Raw genomic sequence first — 27513 nt, forward strand, 5'->3', positions numbered from 1 at the left:
CTCAAAAACTATTCCTACCGGAATGAGATCTCTCTTAAGGAAGCTGGCTGCTATTTCACTAGTTTTACCATGTAAAAAGGAAGCCTGCCCCTAGTAAAGATGGCTGCCATCTCCCAATAATTCAGATAGCACTAACGCCATCAACTACTGTCAGGGAAGATGGCCATTGTTTCACTAAGGGCTAGATTCACAAAGAAAACTTAGGTGTTGCAGCACCCAATGCCTGGATGCCCTGCCACCCAGTGGAATTCACAGTCCTGAGTTACAGAGTAGCAGCCATGTTAGTCTGTATCTGCAAAAAGAACAGGAGTACTTGTGGCACCTTAGAGACTAACATTTATTTGAGCATAAGCATTCTTGGGCTACAGCCCACTTCATCAGATTCATAGAATGGAACATATAGTAAGGATATATATATATACACATATACAGAACACGAAGAGGTGGAAGTAGCCACGTCTCTTCTAAGAGGCTAATTAATTAAGATGAGCAATTATCAGCAGGAGAAAAAAAAACATTGGTAGTGATAATCAAGAAGGCCCATTTCAGACAGTTGACAAGAGGTGTGAAGATACTTAACATGGGGAAATAGATTCAATCTGTGTAATAACTCATCCTGGCTTCCCATGCATTGGATGGAGAGAGTTAGGCACCTAAGAAAAGGATTCTTAGAAGTCAGCATGCTGAATGGGGAGCCACTTAAATGAGCCAAGACAGAAATGCAGAGGAAAAAGGTGAGGCTTAGGGCCCAGATCCACAAAGGTAGTTAGTAGGGCTGTCAATTAATCACAGTTAACTCATGTGATTAACTCCAAAAAATTAATTGTGATTAATCACAGTTTTTATTGCACTGTTAAATAATAGAATACCAATTGAAATTTATTAAATATTTTGGATGTTTTTCTACATTTTCATATATATTGTATTCTGTGTTGCAATTGAAATCAAAGTATATATTATTTTTATTACAAATATTTGCACTGTAAAAATGCTAATCAAAAGATAGTATTTTTAAATTCACCTCATACATGTACTGTAGTGCAATCTCCCATCATGAAAGTGAAACTTACAAATGTAGATTTTTTTTGTTACGTTACTGAACTCAAAACCAAACAATGTAAAACTTCAGGGCCTGCAAGTCCACTCGGTACTTCTTCTTGCGCAGCCAATCGCTAAGACACAAGTTTGTTTACATTTAAGGGAAATAATGCTGCCCTCTTCTTATTTATAATGTCACCTGAAACTAAGAACAGGCATTTGCATGGCACTTCTGTAGCTGACATTGCAAGGTATTTACATGCCAGATATGCTGAATATCCATATGCCCCTTCATGCTCCAGCCACCATTCCAGAGGACATGATTCTCAGGGATTGAACTCACAACCCTGGGTTTAGCAGGCCAATGCTCAAACCATTGAGCTATCCCTCCCCCCACTGGCTTTTGTAGGTGACAAATCTGAGGAACTGTCACAGATTGAAGTGTCACTAGAGGAGGTTTTGGAATTAATTGATAAACTCAACATTAACAAGTCACCGGGACCAGATGGCATTCATCCAAGAGTTCTGAAAGAACTCAAATGTGAATTTGCGGAACTATTAACTAAGGTTTGTAACCTGTCCTTTAAATCGGCTTCGGTACCCAATGACTGGAAGTTACCTAATGTAATGCCAATATTTAAAAAGAGCTCTAGAGGTGATCCCAGCAATTACAGACCAATAAGTCTAACGTCAGTACCGGGCAAATTAGTCGAAACAATAGTTAAGAATAAAATTGTCAGACACATAGAAAAACAAACTGTTGAGCAATAGTCAACATGGTTTCTGTAAAGGGAAATCGTGTCTTACTAATCTATTAGAGTTCTTTGAAGGGGTCAACAAACATGTGGACAAGGGGGATCCGGTAGACATAGTGTACTTAGATTTCCAGAAAGCCTTTGACAAGGTCCCTCACCAAAGGCTCTTACTTAAATTAAGATGTCATGGGATAAAAGTGAAGGTCCTTTCATGGATGGAGAACTGGTTAAAAGACAGGAAACAAAGGATAGGAATTAATGGTAAATTCTCAGAATGGAGAGGGGTAACTAGTGGTGTTCCCCAAGGGTCAGTCCTAGGACCAATTCTATTCAATTTATTCATAAATGATCTGGAGAAAGGGGTAAACAGTAAGGTGGTAAAGTTTCAGATGATACTAAACTACTCAAGATAGTTAAGACCAAAGCAGATTGTGAAGAACTTCAAAAAGATGTCACAAAACTAAGTGATTGGGCAACAAAATGGCAAATGAAATTTAATGTGGATAAATGTAAAGTAATGCACATTGGAAAAAATAACCCCAACTATACATACAATATGATGGGGGCTAATTTAGCTACAACGAGTCAGGAAAAAGATCTTGGCGTCATCATGGATAGTTCTCTGAAGATGTGCACGCAGTGCGCAGAGGCAGTCAAAAAAGCAAACAGGATGTTAGGAATCATTAAAAAGGGGATGGGGAATGAGACTGAGAATATATTATTGTCCTTATATAAATCCATGGTACGCCCACATCTCGAATACTGTGTACAGATGTGGTCTCCTCACTCAAAAAAGATATTCTAGCACTAGAAAAGGTTCAGAAAAGGGCAACTAAAATAATTAGGGGTTTGGAGAGGGTCCCATATGAGGAAAGATTAAAGAGGCTAGGCCTCTTCAGATTGGAAAAGAGGCGACTAAGGGGGGATATGATAGAGGTATATAAAATCATGAGTGATGTGGAGAAAGTGGATAAGGAAAATTTATTTACTTATTCCCATAATACAAGAACTAGGGATAACCAAATGAAATTAATAGGTAGCAGGTTTAAAACAAATAAAAGGAAGTTCTTCTTCACACAGTGCACAGTCAACTTGTGGAACTCTTTACCTGAGGAGGTTGTGAAGGCTGGGACTATGACAATGTTTAAAAGGGAGCTGGATAAATTCATGGCGGCTAAGTCCATAAATGGCTATTAGCCAGGAAGGGTAACGAATGGTGTCCCTAGCCTCTGTTCATCAGAGGATGGAGATGGATGGCAGGAGAGAGATCACTTGATCATTGCCTATTAGCTTCACTCCCTCTGGGGCACCTGGCATTGGCCACTGTCAGTAGACAGATACTGGGCTAGATGGACCTTTGGTCTGACCCGGTACAGCCATTCTTATGTTCTTATGATGACGCTTATTAAAAAAATAAGCATTAATTAAATTTGACTGAACTTCATAAGGCAGAACTGTATGTCCCCTGTTCTGTTTAACCCGCGCATTTTGCCATATATTTCCTGTTGTAGCAGTCTCGGAGGATGACATGTTGTTCATTTTAAGAACACTTTCACTGCAGGTTTGACAAAATGTGAAGAAGGTACCAATGTGAGATTTAAGGTATAAGAATCAGAAGTGCCTTCCAAAATCTGAGTGGGATGAGGTGTGGAGCATGCTTTCAGAAGTCTTAAAAGACCAACATTCCGATGCGGAAACTACAGAACCTGAACCACCAAAAAAGAAAATCAACCTTCTGCTGGTGGCATCTGACTCAGATAATGAAAATGAACATGCATTGGTCTGCACTGCTTTGGATTGTTATTGAGCAGAACCCATCATCAGCATGGACGCATGTCCCCTGGAATGGTGGTTGAAGCATGAAGGGACACGTGAATCTTTAGCCTATCTGGCATGTAAATATCTTGTGACACCGACTACTACAGTGCCACGAGAACGCCTGTTCTCACTTTCAGGTGACATTGTAAACAAGAAGCAGGCAGATTTATCTCCTGCAAATGTAAACAAACTTGTTTGTCTGAGCGATTGGCTGTACAAGAAGGAGAACTGAGTGGACTTGCAGGTTCTAAAATTTTATGTTTTATTTTTGAATGCAGTTTTATTTTATTTTTTTTACATAATTCTACATTTGTAAGTTCAACTTTCATGATAAAGAGATGGCATTATGGTACTTGTATTAGGTGAATTGAAAAATACTATTTCTTGTTTTTATACAGTGCAAATACATGTAATCAAAAAATAAATATGAAGTGAACACTGTATACTTTGTATTGTGTTGTAAATGAAATCAATATATTGGAAAATGTAGAAGACATCCAAAAATATTTAAATAAATGGTATTCTATTATTAACAGTGCGATTAATCACGATTAATTTTTTTAATTGCTTGACAGCACTAGTAGTTAGGTGTCTAATTCCATTGATCAGGGCTGTAAACACCTATCTCTTCTCAGGATTCTCAGCCATAAACTTTCTCCTGGAGTTAGGCACCTAAGCCAGGTTGTCCCTCTCTCATTAAAAAACCACAGAAATAGAGCTGCTGCCTCATTATACCCGAAAGCCAAGTGGGTAGAGCAATCACCTGGGATGTGAAAAACCTTTTTATATATCCTTAGACCAAAGAAAGAGTGATGCTATAGCCCATTGACTAGGGTACTCCCCAGGGATATGAGAGAGCTGAGTTCAAATTCCTGTTCCAAATCGGGAAGAAGAGAATTTAAACCCAAGTCTTCTACCTCTCAGGTGAGCAGCCTAACACTAGACTGTGACTCATCTATTCCCTGTGTGGACCTACTCACCCCAGTCACCTTTTGACCATGCTTACAGGAGCAGGTACCACAGGTAAGATAGGTGGGGGAACACAGAGTTTGAGAATCCAGCTGGGGCTTAGGCATGAAGGAGGGCTCAGAGAAGCTTATTAGCTGTGATGTAGCATTAGACTTTGATCAGTTTTGCCCATATCTTCCAGTAGAAATGTAGGCAGCTAGGGGGATTTAGGAGCCTAGAGGGTGAGGCAGCAGCTGAACAGTGGTTTTCGGAATGTCAGTGGCATCTAAATGTTGGACTTACGCACCTAAGAGGCAGTTAGATATCTTCATCCTTTTGTGAATCTAGCCATTCCCATCACACACCTCAGCCTTCAAGCCTGCTTATGAGTAACAACCATTCATGAGTGATAAGTGGCTGAAATGTGACCCATCTGTTTTGTTGTGTGTCACTCATAACTGACCGATTATGATGTTTTAAAACTATAACACTTGTTTTAAAGGATATTTTCCCTCTGGGGAACTCAAATAAATTATTTCATAAAGAAAACTGGATAAAATCAGAAATTCCGTCACATGCAACCACACATCACCATCAGGAGGATCTGAACACAGACTGCTACCAGTTGAACAGAAGGAGTAACTATTAGTTTCTCTTTGTGCAGCCTTTAGAGGTAGATGTGGCACACACTTTGCTAATGGGTTAGACCACTATTTGTTAGGAGTAACTGTTGTCCCTTACTGTGGGTGGGAGTTATGTTCTAGTGTTACACTTAGCAGCACCAAGCCTGTCAATACCGTACATTCATTCTGAAAGGCCATGTGATGGGTACTTAGAGCCAATGGTTCTAGTCCCATCTCTGCCAGCTATGACTTTGTACAACCTCTCAGTTAACTTACCTATAAAAGGTTGGAAAGGGTTGATACTCAACTGCTGCTTAAGTGAGGGTATAGGAGGCTTTGCTCAATAAGGACTAGGAACTGCACAGAAATAGAAATAGCATTGAAAGGTGTTGCACATCAGCTCCTGGTTTCCAGCTCAGTATTTGCCTAGACTAAAAGTATACGCAGATGCCTGATGTATCTGAAAGGCGGTACACATGCAAGCTCTGTAAAACTGAGCAGAAACAAATATACCCCACCCCCAAACTTCACAAGGGATACACAAACATTGTGGACTGTAAACCCTTTTAGGAAAATATTTTCTATGATGTTTGGAAGTGCCTAGCACAATGAAGACACTCCTAGAAACTAACAACAACAAACAACATATTGGAGGTTCTAAAACTTACACACCATGTTTCCAACTGCCAAGACTTTAACTTTCCACCTATGGTAGTAAAGAAAGCTATAGCTAAGGAAAGTACCTTTCACAAGCATATTGCTCTTGGGGTTACAGAGCGTGGACTGATGAAATTTAAAAATATATGAAAATCCTTTCTGTGTTTTTAAGCAAGAGCCAGTATTGATCAGCTATCACATCTCAGAGGAAGCAGCACTGGGCAGAGATCTGGGCAAAGAAAGGCACATTTGCAATATATGCGGGAGTTTATTAGCATTGCATTTTCACCCCTTTAGTGAGGTCCTGTGGTTTCCTGTGCATAGGCCTGGTGAGCGACAGTGCAGGTTTAGTCCCAGCAGCATCTATCACTGTTAGAGTCCAAGAGTCAGGTCTGATCTTCCTTCAGTAGTTCCTCACACTTTAAATTTCATGACAGGCTAAGGACTGGATAATGGGGCTTTTCCCCCTTGTGTCTTTATTTCAGTATTTATCAACCAGCTGCTTCAGCTCCAGTATGATCTTGTTAAAATATAAGGGGAAGAGCTTGAACAAAGGATCCAAAAATCAAACTCCATCCCCTCCTTCTTGCATCCACATCATTAAAACACTTAGGAAGAGCTAAATTTTGCATAGTTCATTGTCCTGAAGACTCTGCTCTTGCTTAGCTGGACTATCAGTGCTATGGGAGCTGCCACCACAGACATACAATTAACTCCAGAACTTCTTTCACCAGCTAACTGTTCAGTAGTTTGGATCACATTCTCTCTCAGGCCCCAGTATATCTGAGACAGTGACTTTAACATTCTGCAAGATGTCAGAGCCATATGCTCTTCACCAGGTTTTTCAATATGTAAAATGTGAAACTCCATCTCCTCACTGTACCCATTGTATCCTTGGTACAGCTAGTTGGAAAAACAAATACTTCCTTTCTCCTACTCTTTGTTTGTCTTGGCTGTTTAGATGTAAGTTTGGGTGGGGGGCAGGAACTGGCTTTTACTATGTTTTTTTTTTTTTAAGTGCCTTCTACCACAATGGGATTCTGATCTCAAGTGGTACCTCTAGCACCAAGTGAAATACAAAAAGTAAGAGTTCATCATCACAGCCTGAAAATTGGAGAGAAGACTTGAGGCTCTATCACCTTGTCTCAAATGATTTATGGCAAACAGCTCTGGCTATGTCCATTCCCCACCCTACAAAAAAAAAATGAACAGAAGTAATGCTGCCAATTTGACCTACTGTATCCACTCTCTAGAATCACTAAAAGAAAGACAGGCAGACACTTGAGGATTCTAAAGACTATAGGGCTGTCACTATTACTGTGTCCATTCTGGAAACAAGTAACCCACATTGGATGCATTTTTACCATCATTGCATAATGGAGGGAGGTGGCTGCATTACACACCTTCTTAATACATTAGAGTACATCTACACTACGGGATAATTCCGATTTTACATAAACCGGTTTTATAAAACAGATTGTATAAAGTCGAGTGCACGTGGCCACACTAAGCACATTAATTCAGCAGTGTGGGTCCATGGTCCAAGGCTAGTGTCGATTTCCGGAGCGTTGCACTGTGGGTAGCTATTCCATAGCTATCTCATAGTTCCCGCAGTCTCCCCCGCCCCTTAGAATTCTGGGTTGAGAGCCTAGTGGCTGATGGGGCAAAAATCATTGTCGCAGGTGGTTCTGGGTAAATGTCGTCAGTCATTCCTTCCTCCGGGAAAGCAACGGCAGACCATCATTTTGCGCCCTTTTTCCCTGGATTGCCCTGGCAGACGCCATAGCACGGCAACCATGGGGCCCGTTCAGGTTTTGTTTTTTGTTTTTGTTTTTGTTTTTTTTACAGTCACCATATGTGTACTGGATGCCGCGGACAGAGGCAATAGTCCAGCACTACACAGCAGCATTCATTTGCTTTTGCATGATAGCAGAGATGGTTACCAGTTGTTCTGTACTGTCTGCTGAAAGTGTAATTTGGCAATGAGATGACTGTTATCTGTCCTTCTGTGCTATCTGCTGCTATCATGGGTGCCCCTGGCTGAGATCGGCCGGGGGCGCAAAAGCAAAACTGGGAATGACTCCCTGAGTCAATCCCTCCTTTATGGTTTCTAAAAATAGAGTCAATCCTGCCTAGAATATGGGGCAAATGTACTAGAGAAGCAGTGTATCAGGGAGTACAGCTGCTCTGTGTCAGATCCCCCAGAAATGATGAGCTACATGTCATTCACAGGAGGTGCCCCTGCAACAACCCCACCCGTTGCTTCCCTTCTCCCCCAACCTTCCTGGGCTACCGTGGCAGTGTCCCCCCCCCCCATTTGTGTCATGAAGTAATAAAGAATGCAGGAATAAGAAACACTGACTTGTTACTGAGATACAATGCAGGTTAGGCAGCCTCCCGGTGCTATGATAGTCCAGGCAGGACATTAAGCAGTGTGGGGGAGAGGAGCCCAGCATCCCACTGCTATAATAGTCCAGACAGTACAGAATCTTTTCTTTTCACGTGAAAGGGAGGGGGCTGATTGAAGCTCAGCCCCCAGTTGCTATGATGAAGATGGTTACCAGCCGTTCTGTACCATCTACTGGGAATGACCGGGAGTCATTCCTATTTTCATCCAGGCACCCCCAGCCAGCCTCACCTAAAGCCAGCCAGGAGCACTCACGGGTTGGTAAGAAGGACGGTTACCAGTCCTACTGCACCGTCTGCCACCGGGGAGGGGAGAGGAGCGGATACTTCTCTTCACTGCTGCACCATCGCGTCTGCCAGCAGCATTCAGTAGACACAGGGTGACACTGAAAGAAGTCAAGAAATGATTTCTTTCCCTTTTCTTTCACGTGCGGGGGGGAGTAAATTGACGAGCTATTCCCTGAACCAAGCCGGACGATGTGTTTGAATCTACAGGCATTGGGAGCTCAGCCAAGAATGCAAATGCTTTTCGGAGACTGCTGGGGACTGTGGGATAGCTGGCGTCCTCAGTACCCCCTCCCTCCTTCCATGAGCGTCCATTTGAGTCTCTGGCTTCTCGTTACGCTTGTCATGCAGCACTGTGTAGCCTGGAGATTTTTTTTTCAAACGCTTTGGCATTTCGTCTTCTGTAACGGAGCTTTGATAGAACAGATTTGTTTCCCCATACAGCGATCAGATCCAGTATCTCCCGTACGGTCCATGCTGGAGCTCTTTTTGGATTTGGGACTGCATTGCCACCTGTGCTGATCAGAGCTCCATGCTGGGCAAACAGGAAATGAAAATCAAAATTTCGCGGGGCTTTTCCTGTTTACCTGGCCACTGCATCTGAGCTGAGATTGCTGTCCAGAGTGGTCACAATGGTGCACTGTGGGATGCCATCCGGAGGCCAATACCGTCGATTTGCGGCCACACTAACCCTAATCCGATATGGTAATACCGATTTTAGCGCTATTCCTCTCATCAGGGAGGAGTACAGAAACTGATTTAAAGAACCCTTTATTTTGATATAAAGGGCCTCGTAGTGTGGACAGGTACAGCGTTAAATCGGTTTAACGCTGCTGAAATCAGTTTAAACGCTATCCCACAGTCCCCAGCAGTCTCCGAAAAGTATTGGCATTCTTGGCTGAGCTTCCAATGCCTGTAGGGTCAAACACATTGTCCGGGGTGGCTCAGGGTAGAGCTCATCAATGTACCCCCCTCCCGTGAAAGAAAAGGGAAAAAAATAGTTTCTTGACTTTTTTCAATGTCACTCTATGTCTACTGAATGCTGCTGGTAGACGCGATGCTGCGGCAGTGAAGAGCAGTATCTGCTCCCTTCCCCTCCCCGGTGGCAGACGATACAATATGACTGCTATCCGTCATCATAATCAGCCCGTGAGTGCTTCTGGCTGGCCTCAGGTGAGGCTGGCCAGGGGCGCCTGGGTAAAAATAGGAATGATTCCCGGTCACTCCCAGTAGATGGTACAGAACGGCTGGTAACCATCCTCATCACAGCAACTGGGGGCTGAGCTCCATCAGCCCCCTCCCTTTCATGTGTAAAGAAAAGAGTCTGTACTGCCTGGACTATCATAGCAGTGGGATGCTGGGCTCCTCTCCCCCGCACTGCTTAATGTCTTGCCTGGACTATCATAGCACCGGGAGGCTGCCTCCCCCGCATTGTATCTCAGTAACAAGTCAGTGTTTCTTATTCCTGCATTCTTTATTACTTCATGACACAAATGGGGGGGGGGACACTGCCACGGTAGCCCAGGAAGGTTTGGGGAGGAGGGACGCAACGGGTGGGGTTGTTGCAGGGGCATCCTCCTGAATGGCATGCAGCTCATTTCTGCGGGATCTGACACGGAGCGACCGTGCTCTCTGGTTCTCTAGTACACTTGCCCCATATTCTAGGCAGGACTGACTCTATTTTAGATACCATAAAGGAGGGAATGACCAGGGGGGTCATTCCCATTTTTGTCTTTGCGCCCCCGGCCGACCTGAGCCAGGAGCACCCATGACAGCAGCAGATGGTAGAGAACGACAAATAACCATCATCTCATTGCCAATTTACAATGGCACAGCAGACGGTACAGAACGACTGATAACTGTCTCTGCTGTCATGCAAAGGCAAATGAATGCTGCTGTGTAGCACTGGAGTAATGCCTCTGTCCACGGCATCCAGTACACATACGGTGACAGTAAAAAAAAGCTGAACGGTCTCCATGGTTGCCGTGCTATGGCATCTGCCAGGGCAATCCAGGGAAAAAGGGCGCAAAATGATTGTCTGCCGTTGTTTTCCCAGAGGAAGGAATGACTGATAACATTTACCCAGAACCACCTGCGACAATGATTTTTGCTCCATCAGGCACTGGGATCTCAACCCAGAATTCCAATGGGTGGGGGAGACTGCGGGAACTATGGGATAGCTACGGGATAGCTACCCACAGTGCAACGCTCCAGAAATCGACGCTAGCCTCGGACCATGGACGTACACCGCCGAATTAATGTGCTTAGTGTGGCCGCATGCACTCGACTTTATACAATGTTTTACAAAACCGGTTTATGTAAAATCAGAATAATCCCATAGTGTAGACGTACCCTAATAGCGGAGGGTTTTGGTTTTTTTTGAGAGGGATAGGGAAAGGAGTGTTTGAGAGAGGTCTAACACCTTCAGTTACTAAACCAACTGTCTGACTGTGTAACCCATTCACCCCCTGGGTATGGTGTTCTGTCCCCTTTAGTGGTATGGAGACCACTTAGCGATTAATGCGTCTGCTACAGCCTTAGCTAAAAGAGGCAGGTGGCTTTTTGCTCCTGCAGTAGAAACTCATGCGTTTAGCTCCAGAGGTTCCCAGGTTCAATCCCGCCCACTGACAACCAGGATCTGTCAGCGTTACACCTGGCTTTAGCAAGAGTTGTGGGGTTGTAAGCATCTTTTTGCACAGGTTCTCAAATGAGAACTACTTGACAGCAACCCACACAGAAAGGATCACGGCTCAATAGCTCTTTCCTCCTCAAAGAGTTTCACTTGGAATCCTCATTGGAATGGAATGACTGAGGCGTTTCTGGCTTAAACTTCTAATGAATTAAAAGCTCACTCAATAGGGAAAATAACCTTTAATGTTGACAGTCCCATTTCAGGCCTTAAAAGAACCTGGCATGTTTTCAATCAGCTGCTGTTGCAGCTCTGTTCAGAGTTGTCTTTTCCCAGATCTGACTTTCATTATTAGGAAGCAGAATCCTGTGTATAAATGTAATTAAGGAGTCATGGAGCTGCTCCGAATATTTATCTTTTGTCCGAAGCCCCTCACCTGTCACTTTGCTCTACAAAAATGGCAATTTTCCTGCCATCTTTCAGCTTATCTGCTCAGCATCTGGGCTTCCTTTTTCATGTCTGTTTTTCCATGTTCCACAAGAAGTTTGGTGGGTTATCAATTCTTACCCCTAAAAGGGAACAGAAGGCAATCTGACAGGCCATTTCATGATTCAACTTACCAAGTACAGTAACTTGCCCAACGAGGCCATCTCTGAAAAGGCATCTAAAGCACTATCTTGAAAGCGGTAGCAGGAGGTGGTAACTTATTTAGGCTCATAAGCTGAGAATTCAACTCCTGCAAGGTCTAATACCTTCTCCTGGTATCTTCTGCTGGCAGGCCACCTCAGCAGCAAACATCTCCTGCACAGCTTAGGACATTGTGCCATAGGAGAAGGCAACTGCTGCATGCAACTTTAAAATCTAATAGAAGGTAACTTCTGCTCTGGCTTAGTTCTGCCTCCCCCAAAAGAGCTAAAGCCCTTTTTGATCCTCAAGCTGCTGCTTGCCTTGATTTCCCAGCCAGCCACAGACCAAAAAGGCTCCCCTCTTACAGCATGTTTAGTCCTAAAAGGGTGATAACCTTGTTACTGTGCAAAGACATCCATTTTTGTAATATATTGTCATTTTGCTGTACCCTCCTAAGCTTTCAATACAACTGAAGCTTGTGTAATGATTTCATAAACAATGTATACAATGCCATGCAAGGCCTTCGTGGCATCAGAGTTCAGTGAAATGCATTATCTGCCCAACGCATCAGGATGAATGCCCCGTCACATAACTTGTCTACTGTGCTGAAGAGTAAACATGACTGTTTGGAGGGGATAACTTGTTCGTGGGCTGCAGGGGATATTATAGATCAGTGTTTGTCAACCTTTTTGATACCAGGGACCAGCTTGCTGCTTTCCTAAACTGTGTCCAGGAGATCTTGGGGACCGGCCCCAGTCCACAGATTGGCTGTTGAGAAACACTGCATAGATGACCATGAAGAAAGGAACTTTGAAAGTTCACAGCCAACTTATGAATGAGCTCTTTGTAAGAACTGAGGTCAGGAGCTGGGGCTGGAACCACACTAGATATTTCCTCACAAAGGAAGGAAAACTAATTTCTTCCTCATGCAGATGGAATTCCTCAGGCAGACAGAGCTTGGAGTGTGTCCAGGCCGCTCCGGAGATGGAGCTAGAATCTCCTTGACCACTCGGTAGGGAAAGACACAGGAATAAGCATGAAAGGGACCTGAGGTGCAATCAAAAGGGGCAGAGATACTGAACCCCCCACCCAGAGAAATAAAGTAAGAGAGAGAGAGAGTGTGTGTGTGTGTGTGTGTGTGTATGTGTGTGTATGTGTGTAAGACCCAGAGAGACTATTAATGCCAACTGGCAGAGGGCACACCATCTCACAACTCCCATCAGCTCTGGCACACTCATAGCCCCAACTTGCTGTTGTCATCATCTGTATCTAAAAGGTGTCATATGCAAACTGATAACACACTGGTCATTAACATTATTGTGTGGTGCACATATGGGAGGTGTACAAAGAATTATAGATGTGGGCCTAAGCCCAATCTGTCCTACACAAAGCAACATTGGTTTGTAGGCTTGGCTGTGTCTCTAGTGTAAATTAGATATGGTGAGACCAAAGCCAAGGAAAATCACATTTACACAAAAGGTAAACAAAGCAATCAGGTGAGCAAGGGGGAGAAAATGGCAAGTTAAGAATTTTGGCAAGGGCTGGAGACGGCACCCCCCAGGAAGCCTTTCTGCCTCTTCAAGCAGTCAGTGAACTTTAGGAAGATACAAGCAAAGGCAAAAAGCCATTTTATTATCCATCCCTGAGGGGACAATAGGGCACAGCACACTCTTTGAGCTCTATGAAAGTTGGGTCCCCAGGTCTGGAGGATTAAGGATGCTGATAACTTGGTGTAAGTAAGGAAACTGCTTTGGCAAAGATTGTAACTTGCTAGAATTAAGTTTGAGGCACTAGAAAAGGTGTTTTGTTAGTAACCATTCTCTTTCACTCTCACTGCAAATCACTTAAACCTGTGTTCTTTATTACAAACGGCTGTGTCACTGTGTGGGTCTTCAGCAATCTGACTCTTTGGAGGCAGTGAACATGATAACTGCTGTGAGGATCCAGTGAGAGGGACTGGATGCTGCAGGGGAGGTGATGTGGCAGAGACTTGGGTTGGGAAGGGCTGTAGTGCAACCCTGCAAGAAGTAACCAGGGCTCCGAATCAAAGCTGCACAGCACAGACATATCCAGGCTTAGAGGAGGCACCACCCCTTATTTGTCTGGATGAACCCCTAAAACACCATAATGTGTCAAGGCCAACTGTGGTAGACTGTATCACAGGAAGATGATTAACTCAACAGATGTATATATGAAGTGGAAGAAGTTTATCATCATCAGTAATTGTCAGCAGCTCTCAGAGGTGGCCACGGCATATGCTTTCCTAGGCAGTGAATTCTTGTTTCTCTGGGGGACCCTCCACTGATACTGAGAAACAATGAGGAAGCCGACTCCTTGTGGAAAGAGTAGCCCTGGTCAGTAACACTGATCAGAGGTGGCAGTGTGGTTCAGTAACAGCAAGGACTTGATATCAGCACCAGTGACCCCCAAGACATTTACTGATTGGGCTTCATAGCAACCCCAAAACACTGACACCTTCGGCTGAGGAGCAGCTCAGAGCAGCGGCCGTACCATAGCTCTCAGGATTTCTTTTTAACCATTTGCATCACCAAGACAGGGAAACTCACTACCAACAAATAGCAACAGAGTGTTTCTTTTGGTCTGGGCAAACCGAGCCTTGCTCCACCCCAACCACAAGCAGTACAGAGCATACTACTTTGAGGGCAACGTTCTTTCGGTGCATTTCCCACACAACCCAGAGAGGATTGCATCATCTGACAAGCACTCAAACCAAACACTAGTAACAAGGAAGTTAACATATCAAAGGCCCCCAGTGTCCAAAAATAGGTGAAACAATCATAAAGGGGGAAGGAGATTCCTCTCGGCCTTTTTTTTTAGGTGTCACTTTGGCTCATGGGTCTGAGAGCATGACCCCAGATTAGGTAACACTGTTTTTAATGGTCAGGGAGTGACATGACTCAAAAAGGAGGATTGCATAAAGGCAATTTTCATTCCCAATTAATTTTCCTTCAGGAGTTATTGCAAAATGTGTATTATTTCACCACCAGCTGTAAATGAATGTTGCCATTATTTATACTTGCAATTAGAATATTTGAATCTAAGGATCTAGCCGGCATTTCTGCAAAATGTATTGTACTGAAATAGAATTGCCTTCTGAGGCCTGGTCTACACTACGCATTTAAACCGAATTAAGCAGCGTTAAACTGATTTAACCCTGCACCCATCCACACGAGGCCCTTTATATCGATATAAAGGGCTCTTTAAATCTGTTTCTGTACTCCTCCCCAACGAGAGGAGTAGCGCTGAAATCGGTATTGCCATGTCGCATTAAGGTTAGTGTGGCCTGCTAATCGGCCTCCGGGCGGTATCCCACAGTGCACTGTGGGGACTTATCCTCCCTACACTGATCTAGGAGGATGGGGTGCGGCGCTGGACCGGGGTTGTGTCCGGGCTCTTCGCATGGAGCCGCCGCCTCCTCGCTGCCCCCTTGCTTCCCCCCGGGCAGGTCTCTCTGCTGCCGCGGTCCAGGAGAGGAGGCGAGCGGCTCGGGCCGCGGCCCCCGCTCCTCGCTCCCTCTCATGCGCTCTGACGCCGGGCGCTGCTGGGGCCCCGGCCGGGCAGCGCGGGGAGCCCAGGCGGCCGGGCTCGGCGCCGCTCCCGCTCTGGTCTTGGGTATGTGTGGGTCTCTGCGCGGGGCGCTCCGCGGGCAGAGGTGGGCGGCAGCTGTCACACGTGAGTGTCCATTGCCTCCTCAGCTGGAGTCCTGTGGCTATGGCTGGGGGGGCTGGTCCGAGCCGCTTGTTTTCTGTGTTTCACACAGAGTGATTGGTTCAGGAGAAGAGAGGGGAAGAGGCTGTAGATCATTCTTTGTGTGGTCGGGGATTGCGTTGTTGCGGTTGGCCAATCGCGTGATTAGAGGCATGGTAAGTGCGTGATTTTTCTTTTTGTCCAATTAGATTGCTAGCATGTATGATGTTAGCCCGCATGATTGGTTCTTATGTAACCAGACTTAACTATATAAGGGGGTAGTGGAAAAGAATAAAGGTGATTCCTGACTTGTTTGCAGCTGTGTTGACTGTGTGAATTTTCTTCGCTCCGCATGAGATACCACAGTGCACCATTGTGACCGCTCTGGAAAGCGATCCGAACTTGGATGCAATGGCCAGGTAGACAGGAAAAGGCCCGAGAACTTTTGAATTTCATTTCCTGTTTGCCTAGCATGGAGCTCTGATCAGCACGGGTGGCGATGCAGTCCCAGAATCCAAAAAGAGCTCCGGCACGGACTGTACGGGAGATACTGGATCTGATCGCTGTATGGGGAGACAAATCTGTTCTATCAGAGCTCCGTTACAGAAGACGAAATGACAAAGCATTTGAAAAAATCTCCAAGCATGGACTCAGCACAGTGCTGCGTGACAAGCAAAACGGAAAGCCAAAGAATCAAATGGACGCTCATGGAAGGAGGGAAGGGGGACTGAGGACTCCAGCTATCCCACAGTCCCCACAGTCTCCAAAAAGTATTTGCATTCTTGGCTGAGCTCCCAATGCCTGTAGGGTCAAAAACATTGTCCGGGGTGGTTCAGGGAATATCTCGTCAATTCACCCCCTCTTCCCCCCCGTGAAAGAAAAGGGAAAAAAATAGTTTCTTGCCATTTTTTCAATGTCACTGTATGTCTACTGCATGCTGCTTGTAGACGCGGTGCTGCGGCGCTGACCAGCAGCATCCCCTCCTCTTTCTTTCCTGATGGCACAAAACGGTGGAAAATCATCATCTTGTGAGTGCTCCTGGCTGGCCTCGGTGAGGTCAGACGGGGGTGCCTAGGTAAAAATGGGAATGACTCCCTGTCATTCCAGGCAGATGGTACAAAATGCTTGGTAACCGTCCTCATCATAGCAACTGGAGCCTGAGCTCCACTAGCCCCCCACCCCATTTTGTGTCTAAAGAAAAGATTCTGTACTCCCTGGGCTATCATAGCAGTGTGAGGCTGCGCTCCTCTCCCCATCTTTAATGTCCTGCCTGGACTATGATAGCAGCTGGAGGCTGCCTCCCCCTCATTTTATCTCGCTAAGAAGTCAGTGTTTCTTATTCCTGCATTTTTTATTACTTCATCACACAAATGGGGGGACATTGCAACGGTAGCCCAGAAGGGAAGCAATGGGTGCGGTTGTAGCAGAGACACCCCCTTGAATGGCATGCAGCTAATAATTTCTGCGGAATCTCTGGGGCTCTGACCCAGAGCAGCTCTGCTCTCTGGCTCTCTGGTAGACTTGCCCCATATTCTAGGCAGGGACTGACTCTATTTTTAGACAAAACAAAAAGAAGGGAATGACCCGGGAAGTCATTCCCATTTTTGTCCATGCACCCCCAGCTGACCTCAGCAAGGCCAGCCAGGAGCACCTATGACAGCAGCAGACAGTACAAAATGATTGACAACCGTCATGACAGCAGCAGACAGTACAAAATGATTGACAACCGTCATCGCCACCTTCCAATTGCATACAGTACAAAATGACTGATAACCATCATCTCATTGCCAATTTACAATGGCAGATGGTGCTATAGGGATGTTAACCATCTCTGCTACCTTGCAAAGGCAAATGAATGCTGCTGTGTAGCACTGTAGTACCGCCTCTGTCAGCAGCATCCAGTACACATACAGTGACAGTGACAAAAGGCAAAACAGGCTCCACAGTTGCCATGCTATGGCGTCTGCCAGGGCAATCCAGGGAAAAAAGGGCACGAAATGATTGTCTGCCATTGCTTTCACGGAGGAAGGATTGAGTGATGACATTTACCCAGAATCACCCGCGACACTGTTTTGCACCATCATGCATTGAGTTCTCAACCCAGAATTCCAATGGGTGGGGGAGATTGCGGGAACTATGGGATAGCTACAGGATAGCTACCCACAGTGCAACGCTCCAGAAATTGACGCTAGCCTCTGTACTATGGACGCACACCGCCGAATTAATGTGCTTAGTGTGGCCGCGTGCACTCGACTTTATATAATCTGTTTTACAAAACCGGTTTATGTAAAATCGGAATAATCCCGTAGTGTAGACATACCCTTAGATGCTGCACAGCTTCTGACCTATACAGTAGTTTTCCTTCCCTAGTTAGTCTAGTCCGTGTATTCTGATTGGCTTTGCTGTCAGATCTGTATAATCACTGTAGAGTTGTTTCTCAGTGACATAGTTTGTAACTACCTGTCCACTGCAACTGGCTGACAGCCATTACTAGTCAAGAATTTGCATAAACTGCACAATTCTTTCCAGCACTGTTATGAATAAGCAAATCACTTGACTCATTGGTTACTACAATCCTTCTGCTCCAGAACTCAGCATTTCCAAACTGTTAAAATGAGATACTTAAACAACATCTTTATTATTTAGCTAAAATGGGGTGGGGGTGGGGGCATCACCATTTACCTGAAAAGTGCAGGAGAGACACAGGGGAGGCCCAGAAATATGGGACTGCAAAATGTAGGAAAGCAAAAACTAGTCTCTCTTCTTCGGGTCCAGTGCTGCTTGCTTTAAGGTCAATGGGTATTTTTTGCCAGTGACTTGAATGGAAGCTGAATTTAGCCTTCTGTAATCTCTTTCTCTCCCCCTCCCTTTGCAGGGCTCTGAGAAACGTGTTACTTGGTTTGTAGGGGGAAAAGAGTGTTATTAATAAAACTGGGAGTCAGCCCCTCTCAGTTCTGTTTGGAAACATAACCTAACAAGAAGTAGGGTCAAATCTGGCTCTCTTTATTCATGGGAGTTGCCCCCCATTGATTATAACAAGACTATTTCCATAATAAATCAATCATACAATTTAGCCTATGAATTGCAGCTATTGTGGGAGGGAAAGCATTGCTGACCTGTGGAGAGTGGGGAGAAGTGAAAAGATGGAAATGAAGAGGAAGAGGAGGGAGAGATAAGGGTAGGGAAAAACAGGGTCAATAGTTTTGTTTTGTTCTTTAATTCTTCAGCAGGAAAATTTGAATAATTTACTATTTAAGCATAGCACAGACTTGAAGCTGTTCACCTGGAACCACCATGTCCCAGACTAATACACTTGAGATTTTTGGCTTCAGAAAATTGCTACAAAACACCTCCTCTTCCATTTCAGAATTTATTCAGCCACGTGGGTTATTTCTGGATTAAGCACTCAGGTTATAATAATGTGTTCCATCTTTTTTTTAAAAAAGGTTCTGCTGCCACCCCACTCACACCCCGTCCAAAACCTGTTCCCCTTCCCACATCTAATGATTTTAGGATCTAATCTGTAACATGCTAATTTAAGAGTAATTCCTTCCTGTAAGTTTTTGTTTCACATTTTCTAAATGTATTACATAATGTTCTAATACATTAATCACCATCTCATGTCATAGCCATTTTATTAAAAGCTTATACTTACAAATATGCATTCTGAAGGGATTTCAGGAATTTTTGCAATTTTCTCTGAACTAGGTTTGTTGAACCAATGGCAACAATGCTTGAGCTGTGCAAAGCAGCTTCCAGCAACAAAGTATCTTTACACAATATATCTTGTCAACTCAGGCATGGATTCTTCTTGTGTTTAGTCCCAAATAGTTATAAACAAGTTAGTTTTAATCACAATAGGTTGTGATAAAATACTTAACACAGCCCTATTAAGTTACTGTACCTGATACAGTTCCAATTCCAGAAGAAATTCCAAAAGATAATTCCCTTTACACGAAGTATTGGAAAATCTGTTAGCTATTTTGCAGTTAGTGTTTGCTTATTAATATGGTATCATCTTGCTGAACTCCAAGACTTGGTACCATGAGGTATTTTTCCACATAAAATTGCTAATGCCAACAAGATTGTCAAAATGGGATTATCATTATTAAAAATATTAGGCAGTAAGGAATGTAATTACTACAGTGTTTGAATATGATAACTGCTAATCACAAGTAGAATCCTGGTACAAATCTCATTTCCAGTATACAAGAAAGGACACAAAACCTTTTAAACATAATTTATATACATTTATGGCTTTATACAACAGTAAAGGATTGTTCTTGTGTCTGTAGGTACATCAGGCACTTCTCTGAAAATATCCAAATATGAACTTTAATTCTGCGATGTTACTGAATAAGAGCAGCGGAACACAGAAGTGTGGTTACACCACCCACGAGTAAAATTAGCCATATTTACAAGCCATTCTCTGGTGATATTGCTGGTTTGTGGAACAACCTTCAAAAAGGAGGCTAGTTTTAATGCCAAGTCTTTTTGTTTGCATAAACCACGCTGCACTTTTACGTAATGATTACAAAAAACATGATATCTTATCTAAAATCTGTTATAAATTAAGAATCCTAGGAATTTCATAATGAAAATATGAACTTCAAATCAGTAAAAAAAAATAAAAAAAGTACTAACATACATCCAGTGGTTTAACAAGTGCAAAATTTAGACTATTTTGGAATTGGTCCAAATTTAAGTTCTCTCCTCTTCTTAGGGATGCTCTGTTGACTTAAGCCAATAATAAGCAGCACAACTTTTGCTTATAAACGTAGGCAATTTGTCAGTTTATCAAAGCAGAGCTTTCCAATTAATGCATCTACTACCTAAACATATATCATATAGCTATATTATGGAAACAATACATCTTTATATTTAAAATATCTGAACAGCTCTATAATACAATATACTTTTAATAACAGTACAAACCAGAGAAAAGTCAAAACCAAAGCTGCATAGGTAAGATTATTTGCACAATTCACAAAGCAATCATTTACAATAATGCTGACAAACTAATTTACTCCAAAAGTTCAGTACTTTTACTTAAAAGAATTTATTACTAGAGGTCACATAATGTTTGCTTTCAAGACAGACAACCTACCCTTCATTAGATTTCACAGTATCCCACAGTTACAAGCAAAAATATTAGAACTCTGACACACAACAAAATAAAAAGAAAATGCAGAACCAAAATTCCCACCATCTATAAGTATCTATTCTGATAATGATCAAACAGGACTTCCTGCAGCCTATTTTAATCAAAGAACCGTTGCATTCAAGTTCATCATAGCTATAAAAAAAAGAATATATATGTAAGTTATACAGTAGCAATAAAATTATAAGAGGTAAATTGTTAAATGTAGCATGTTCAGCTCCTGCACCAGAGGGTCGAATTTCAAAGAGTCTCTCTTTTTGCACACAAAATCGGCACATAAAGGTCAAATAATAAATTATATGACTCAGTACTTCACTTACTCTAGTCAACTGCAATTGGAGAGCAAAAATTTTGCACATGCACCAAAAAGGAGGCTCTTTGGAAACTGGTCCAACAGAGTCTTCTGCTCATGCCATGGCCAAGAGATGTGATTACATTTCAAACATAATTAATTTGATAGGGAAGATATTAGACAAATGCAGGCTGTTTTAGTGAACTGCCAGCACTGAGCACACACTGTAATTAATATCATAGACTTTTTTATATTTTCTTAATCTTCTCTCTCCTGGCACGTCCCACAAAAGACCATGGAGAATGACGATGGAGAAGAAGGGAGTTAAAATAGGATTATAATCACTTTCAAGTTACGGATGAATTGAAAATAGTACAGCAGAAAAATTCATTTCCATCTCTGGACCTACTGTAAAAATTACAAATATTGTAAGTGCAGAATAAAAATCCTTGGTTTTTTGGTTTGTTTTTGTTTTTTTAATACAAACGATGTGCAGTAATCAATGGCAGGCAGGCAGTCTTACCTCTCCATTCATCCCTCAAAACACAATTTAACTATGTAAATACAGCAAATATTTACCAAGTAAAGGCCCAATCCTGTAAACCTTGAAATAGCTGTCAATGGGCCTAATCACCTAAAGGTAAAGGTTTGCAAGACCAAAGCCTTAATAACTAAAGCTATCCCTTCTCCTTAAAACTCTTGCACTTATGTAACTTTGCTATTTCACTACTCTTCCCCACTCCCAGATATGGAGATCATATATGTCCTTGCCCTGAAATGTTATATAATGGAAGTTTTATCCCTCATGTAGTTTTATAGTAGCACTTTCAAACCCCCTAAAATAGGGTGTGATGACAAAAATGCTGACAGACCCTAAAAACTAATGCTAAACACAAATGGAAATTCTGTCATTAACCTTACCAGAATGTGAATGTTCTTAAAACAAAGATCCTGCTTTTGAGTCCACAAACATTATGAGACCTTCATGAAATAAATACAACATGAAGCACTGTACAAGCATCTAACAATGAATACTTAACACTTTGTGGTAGTCAGGATTAAAACGGTAATAGAAGCTGATGAAGTTTCTAAAAATGCATATATAAAACCGATTAAATATTTCCTAAACATGAAACAGAAAATGTCTGTCTATACACATCCCTCTTCTGCCAAAAAATATGGGACAGAAATGTTTTGTATTCAAGGTACTCATTAAGCTTTTGTCTTTCTTTAGTAGCACTCTAAGGTGCTAAGCAAATATATAAAAGTGTTCACTTCATCCAGTTAAAATACTGTATAAATGAAGGTTATGAATGCTGCCAGATTTTAGATTCTGTAAATTTTTAGGTAGGCTATATAACAAAGTAGACTTTAATTATAAGAACAAAATAGCTTTATAACTATTCCAAATATTCTCTCAAGTCCAACAATAACATTCATCAATCTGGAAATAAGACCCACAAATATTTTTGCATAAATTTACATAATGAAAAGATCAGTAACATGCCAATTGCCATTTAATCTATTGTTTGTTTTGAACATTTGACTATTCAATGAGCTTAGCTGGATCTTATTTACCAGGCCGCTCTTTTCTCATATGAAATGTGTATCAATTTTAACAAATACAAGGCAGTTCCTACAGCTGCAAAACAAAGTCCACAGTTATCTCAATTCATCAGTTCAGCAGAACACGGGTAACTTCAATAAAAGTTAAATTTACTTAGGGCATGAGACCACCACAGTATTACAAGAAGTTTATAGGGTTTTTTTTGGACCAAACAGATATTTTTAAAAACAACATCTACAGCTCATACTGTACAAAAACCGAAAGCACAACATGATGCAAAAGTATTTTCTGTGATTATATGGTGTAGTGAATTTGGCACTTCAGAGTAATGAAATTTCCAATGGCACAGTTCTTATCTACAGCAGCACATAACCTGCAAACACTGGGCAAACATCCTGTACAGGAAAAGTCTGTTTGCTGCCAATTCTGACAAAAGGAAAAAATGAGAACAGTTTTATCAAGAAAACTAAAAGAAGGGCGAAGGACATCTTTGGACTACTTTTCTCAGTTCCTGTTGTCAGACAAGTCTGAAGAGCTTTAAACTGTAGCCTAGGAGAAAAAACACAATGAAACAAAATTAATGTTCACAAATAAGCAAAAGATAGAGCTATTTGGAGCACATATTCTGTAAGTCAGACAATAATGAAAACTTCCACTCTGTTGTTGTTATATATTTATTTTAATACTACTGGCTAGATGTCCAAAACTGCTACTCTGCCTGTCCAAACAAATGCTAGAAGTCTGTATTAGTTATCTTCATTGCACATGCGTAAGTCTAATGTAATTTACAACCCATTTAAAAAGCTAGCAAGTTAGACAACAAAGTGATGGTAGATGCGCACACATGATACTGGAAACCATTAAAACTTTAAGCATTTCCAAATCTGTTAAAGCATGTATTTTTCCTTTAAATTCATTTTCAGATTTTTTTTTCAAATAGTATGAGAATTTACCTTGCGCTATCTCCTAGCCCGACACCCAGCTGTGTGTGGTGGTCTTTACACTGTGTGGAAAACTTTGGTTAGGCAACACACTGTCAAAGTTAAAATCTAATGTTTCTCCATCCATAAGGTCATTACGAATAATTGACTCCATGTCACAGTCCAACCGTTCAATTAACATGTCATCTAAATCACTGGGAAGCTTCTCCTGGTGGAGAGAAACAATTCCCACTCTTCCATAGCCATTGCAACTGTTAACAGCAGCATACGGGTTCATTGTGTTCATATGCATTGGGTGACTCATAGGCACTTGTAATGAAGTTTTCACTGTGGACAAACGATTTAAACCTGAAGTATGTGACATGGTGTTCACTGTGTGTGACAAGGCACGACCATTAACTGCAACTGTTGGCTGATTACGTCCTTGGTGTGGGTGGGCACTGGGAGTCATCATTTTGTTGTGGGATGGTTGATTACCGTATGTTGACATCACTGAATCTGTTACCATCAGCACATTTTGGCCCAATACTCTACCACTAGGTTGAGAAACACCAGTATCTACTGATGTCAAGATATCATTGTGCGGCGGAGAATCAGAAGTTAGTAATTCCTTCAAGAGTCCTGCAGGACAGTTATATTGGCTGATCGTTCCATAGCTTGATTTACTGTCTTGAAGAGTTTGCATAGGCATCTGGGGCAAAGCGTTCATGCTAGCTTGAGCATATGTAAATTTTCGGTAGTCTGGATTTGGTGAACCTATACTTGTGGTTGGTGATGCAAATGAATAACCTGGTGTTTGCTGCATCATTGTAGCTGGTGAAGACTGGGTCGATACGGTCAGTGATGTACTAGGTGACAAGAGGTTGAGATTATCCAAAAGATTCTCCATATTTTCAGAATTGCTCATCTCTGAAAGGCTGGGTAGAGTAGAAGCCATTTTGGTTGCTGATGAAGGATATACCATAGAGTGCACATCCCCATCTCCAAGGTCATCTTGTTCTGGCAAGATTGGAGAAAGCCTTCCACTAATTGTACTAGCATTAGAGCTAGTTCTAGGTCTAAAGGTACTCCAGTTATCAAAGTCATCATTACTGTGAGAGCTGGGGCTTGCAGGCCACTTTGAAAACTGTGATCCTGGGCTGTCTCCATTTCCTTCTTGGCTTGACTGAAGGGCTGCCTTTTTCTTGGCAGCTCTTCCTCTGCTTTTTGCAAACTTGCTGTTGTTGTCCATGGATGCTGCTCTTCTCCTAGGTGACTTTCCACTCTTTCCTCCTTCAGGGTTGAGCATCCACCAAGAACTTTTTCCTGTTCCCTCATTCTGCACCCTTATAAATTTGCTGTGCAGTGACAGGTTATGACGAATTGAATTCTGAAAGATAAAATATGAGATAAGAAAAGGGCCAGTTCTCTTTATCTCAACATGTAACACTTAAATGAGCAAACCATTCTGATGCTACTTGTGTGAAAGATGCTATAAAAATAACTGACTAAATTACTGTACAAAACTGAAGTTTCCAAAACACCAAACTTAACTGCTGTACCCAGTATCTTTTTTTAGAAAAGGAATATTCTGCTTAATACCCTTAATGTAACCTATATTTCAAAACATTTTGTGCATCAAATCTCCTTAAAAACACAACCAGTGGCACTATGAGCAGGTTCTGCTAGAAATCCTTATTTAAATGATTTTAACTCCTCCATAGGAGAAAAAAAAATCCCTTCAATGTTTCCTTTAGTTTGAAAATGTTTAAGTGTAACAGTAAAGCTTGGAACGGTGCTAGTTTAGAAATATACATATTGGTTCAAAACTGGCTTAAGCAAATTAGCCATGTTTTGTCATAATTTATCATATGTTTTAACTGCATTTGACATGATAAAAAGAAGAAGAATTTAGCATGTGCCAAAGGCATCAATTTGAAACATGATAAGAGGACAACAAAATCATGATAAGAGGACAGAAAAATTCACTGAAGAATTTTGCACGGTATCAAGTATTAGGAGGTAGCCGTGTTAGTCTGTATCCACAAAAACAACAAGGAGTCTGGTGGCACCTTAAAGACTAACAGATTTATTTGGGCATAAGCTTTCGTGGGTAAAACCCCTCATTTCGGTTTTTTACCCACTAAAGCTTATGCCCAAATAAGTCTGTTAGTCTTTAATGTCCCACCAGACTCCTTGTTGTTTTACTGAAGAACTGGTTCTCAACTTGATTGTACGAGTCCCCACTAATGTGTAGCCTGCATTTGGGCAATTTTATTAAAAAAATGGATTTTTTAACCCAGTACATAAGCAACTATTTCCTTTCTATCTACCCCTCTCATCACACATACTTCCCTGCAGTAATATATCAGCTTCAGGAGGGTTACTCCTAAACAAAGAAGATTTGAATAATTATACTTTTGTGACAAAATACGTATTAACACAAACAGTTTATTCACCGGTTCAAAAATTTACCCTTTACAAAAACACCTAAATGCAGGGCCTCATATGAGACTGGATTCATTACAATCAAGTAGAAAAAACCTATTTTTCTGTAATATTTCTTTTTTCTTTTAAATAAAACTCAAATTATGCTAGAAACATGGGATTGCTGTAAAATAGCAACTACAAGGAATTCCAGAGTTTATTAATATCAATGTTGTGGATAGAGCTTTAAAGCTAAAGCATGACCCAGCCTCAACAATACAATCATGTAAGCCCCAACCTGCAAACACACACAAGTAGTCCTTGTTGAACTCTCAGAATCTATTCATGTGCATAAGTAGTTTCAGGATAAGGTCCCAAGTTAAACAGATAAAAATTGCAATTGCTAAACAATGAGGAAGGAGGGAAGACAAACAGCAGAGAGGAAACATGACTCATGGAGAGTTAAATTTCATCCTTAAAACCTTCTTTTCTCCTTGAACATTTTAGTATGTGAAATTAACCATTCTAATACCCAAAGGCACAAAGAGTTAAAGGATGACAGGGCCGCCCAGAGGATTCAGGGAGTCTGGGGAAAAGTGGGGGAGCTGCAGCACTTGTACTCACCCGGTGGCGGTCCGTGTTTTTGGTGGCGGGGTCTCCTTCAGTCGCGTCATGTCTTCAGCAGCACTGAATGCCTCCCCCCACCTCCGAAGTGCCGCCAAAGACCCAGATCGCCACCGGGCCAGGGCTCACAGGGCCCCTGCTGGGCCTGGGGCAAATTGCCCCACTTGCTGCTGCCCCCCCTCCCGGGCAGCCCTGAAGAATGACTGTACTTCTGCAAAGAGAAGAGACTGCTGATATCTTCACTAGAGCTTCTAGTCACCTTCTGAGATGTGAATAGCTTCAGAAAAGCCACTGAATCCAGGAGATCCACAGTCAACCAGAGAACACACTAAAATCTCATGCTGTTGGTAAGCAATTTTGCATAGCCTCGCCCAAGGCCCCCCATTCCTGCTGAAGGCACAAAAGGGGCAGCGTGTCTACCTAAATGTTCCTGGTATTCTTGTTCAAGTACATAAGCCAAGATCAACGGGGGACGAAGAATCAGGGAGGAACTCAATAACTGAGGATCCCACATGAGGAATAGGGGACAGCATCCGCAAAAGACCATCCTCATGCTAAGGCCACCTGGAAGCTAAGCACTGATAGGTAGAGGACAGATAAGTCTCCAGATGCACTTTCTCCAGTCCCAACCAAGTCAGGGACCTTTTTCCCCCCTCCATACGTTGCTGCAGTGCCACGGCCCTGTTACAATTGTTGTCTAGCGGGCCTAGCCCCAGTTGTGAGTGCAACGGCCATAAACTAGGTAAAAGCTCAAAATGTTACACCACCTAAAACAGTGAGTATTGACACAAAGTATAATAAGAGATGCAGAAAGACTGGATTAGTGCAAACTAGAGGGCCTATCAATCAGACCCAAGAACTGTCACGACTTTTAAACAGGAGAATGGAACTGGAAAAGAATGGATCAAAATTGGTGTGCTGGAAATTAGGCCTAACTGGTGGGCAAAATAAGACCTGAGAAGATGGCTTATTCCACCCATCACCCCCTTTTGAGGTACTTAAAGAGAGGCTTTAGGGATTAAAATGGC

At 42.4% G+C, this 27513-nt stretch overlaps 1 protein-coding gene across 1 annotated transcript in view; it reads right to left on the minus strand.

The window, feature by feature from the left end:
• Nucleotides 1–19112: 19112 nt before the first annotated feature.
• The window catches only part of FOXO1 (forkhead box O1), a 101126-nt gene continuing 92725 nt past the window's right edge, over nt 19113–27513 (minus strand). Inside the window, exons 2-3 of the mRNA XM_030564003.1 lie at nt 23468–24824; nt 19113–23063 (exon numbers count right to left, since the gene is read on the minus strand). Coding sequence (XP_030419863.1) covers nt 23481–24824 — 1344 coding nt within the window. The 3' untranslated portion in view covers nt 19113–23063; nt 23468–23480. The remainder of the gene's footprint in view (nt 23064–23467; nt 24825–27513) is intronic.

Source organism: Gopherus evgoodei, chromosome 1, assembly GCF_007399415.2.
Source record: "Gopherus evgoodei ecotype Sinaloan lineage chromosome 1, rGopEvg1_v1.p, whole genome shotgun sequence".
NCBI classification, from domain to species: domain Eukaryota; kingdom Metazoa; phylum Chordata; order Testudines; family Testudinidae; genus Gopherus; species Gopherus evgoodei.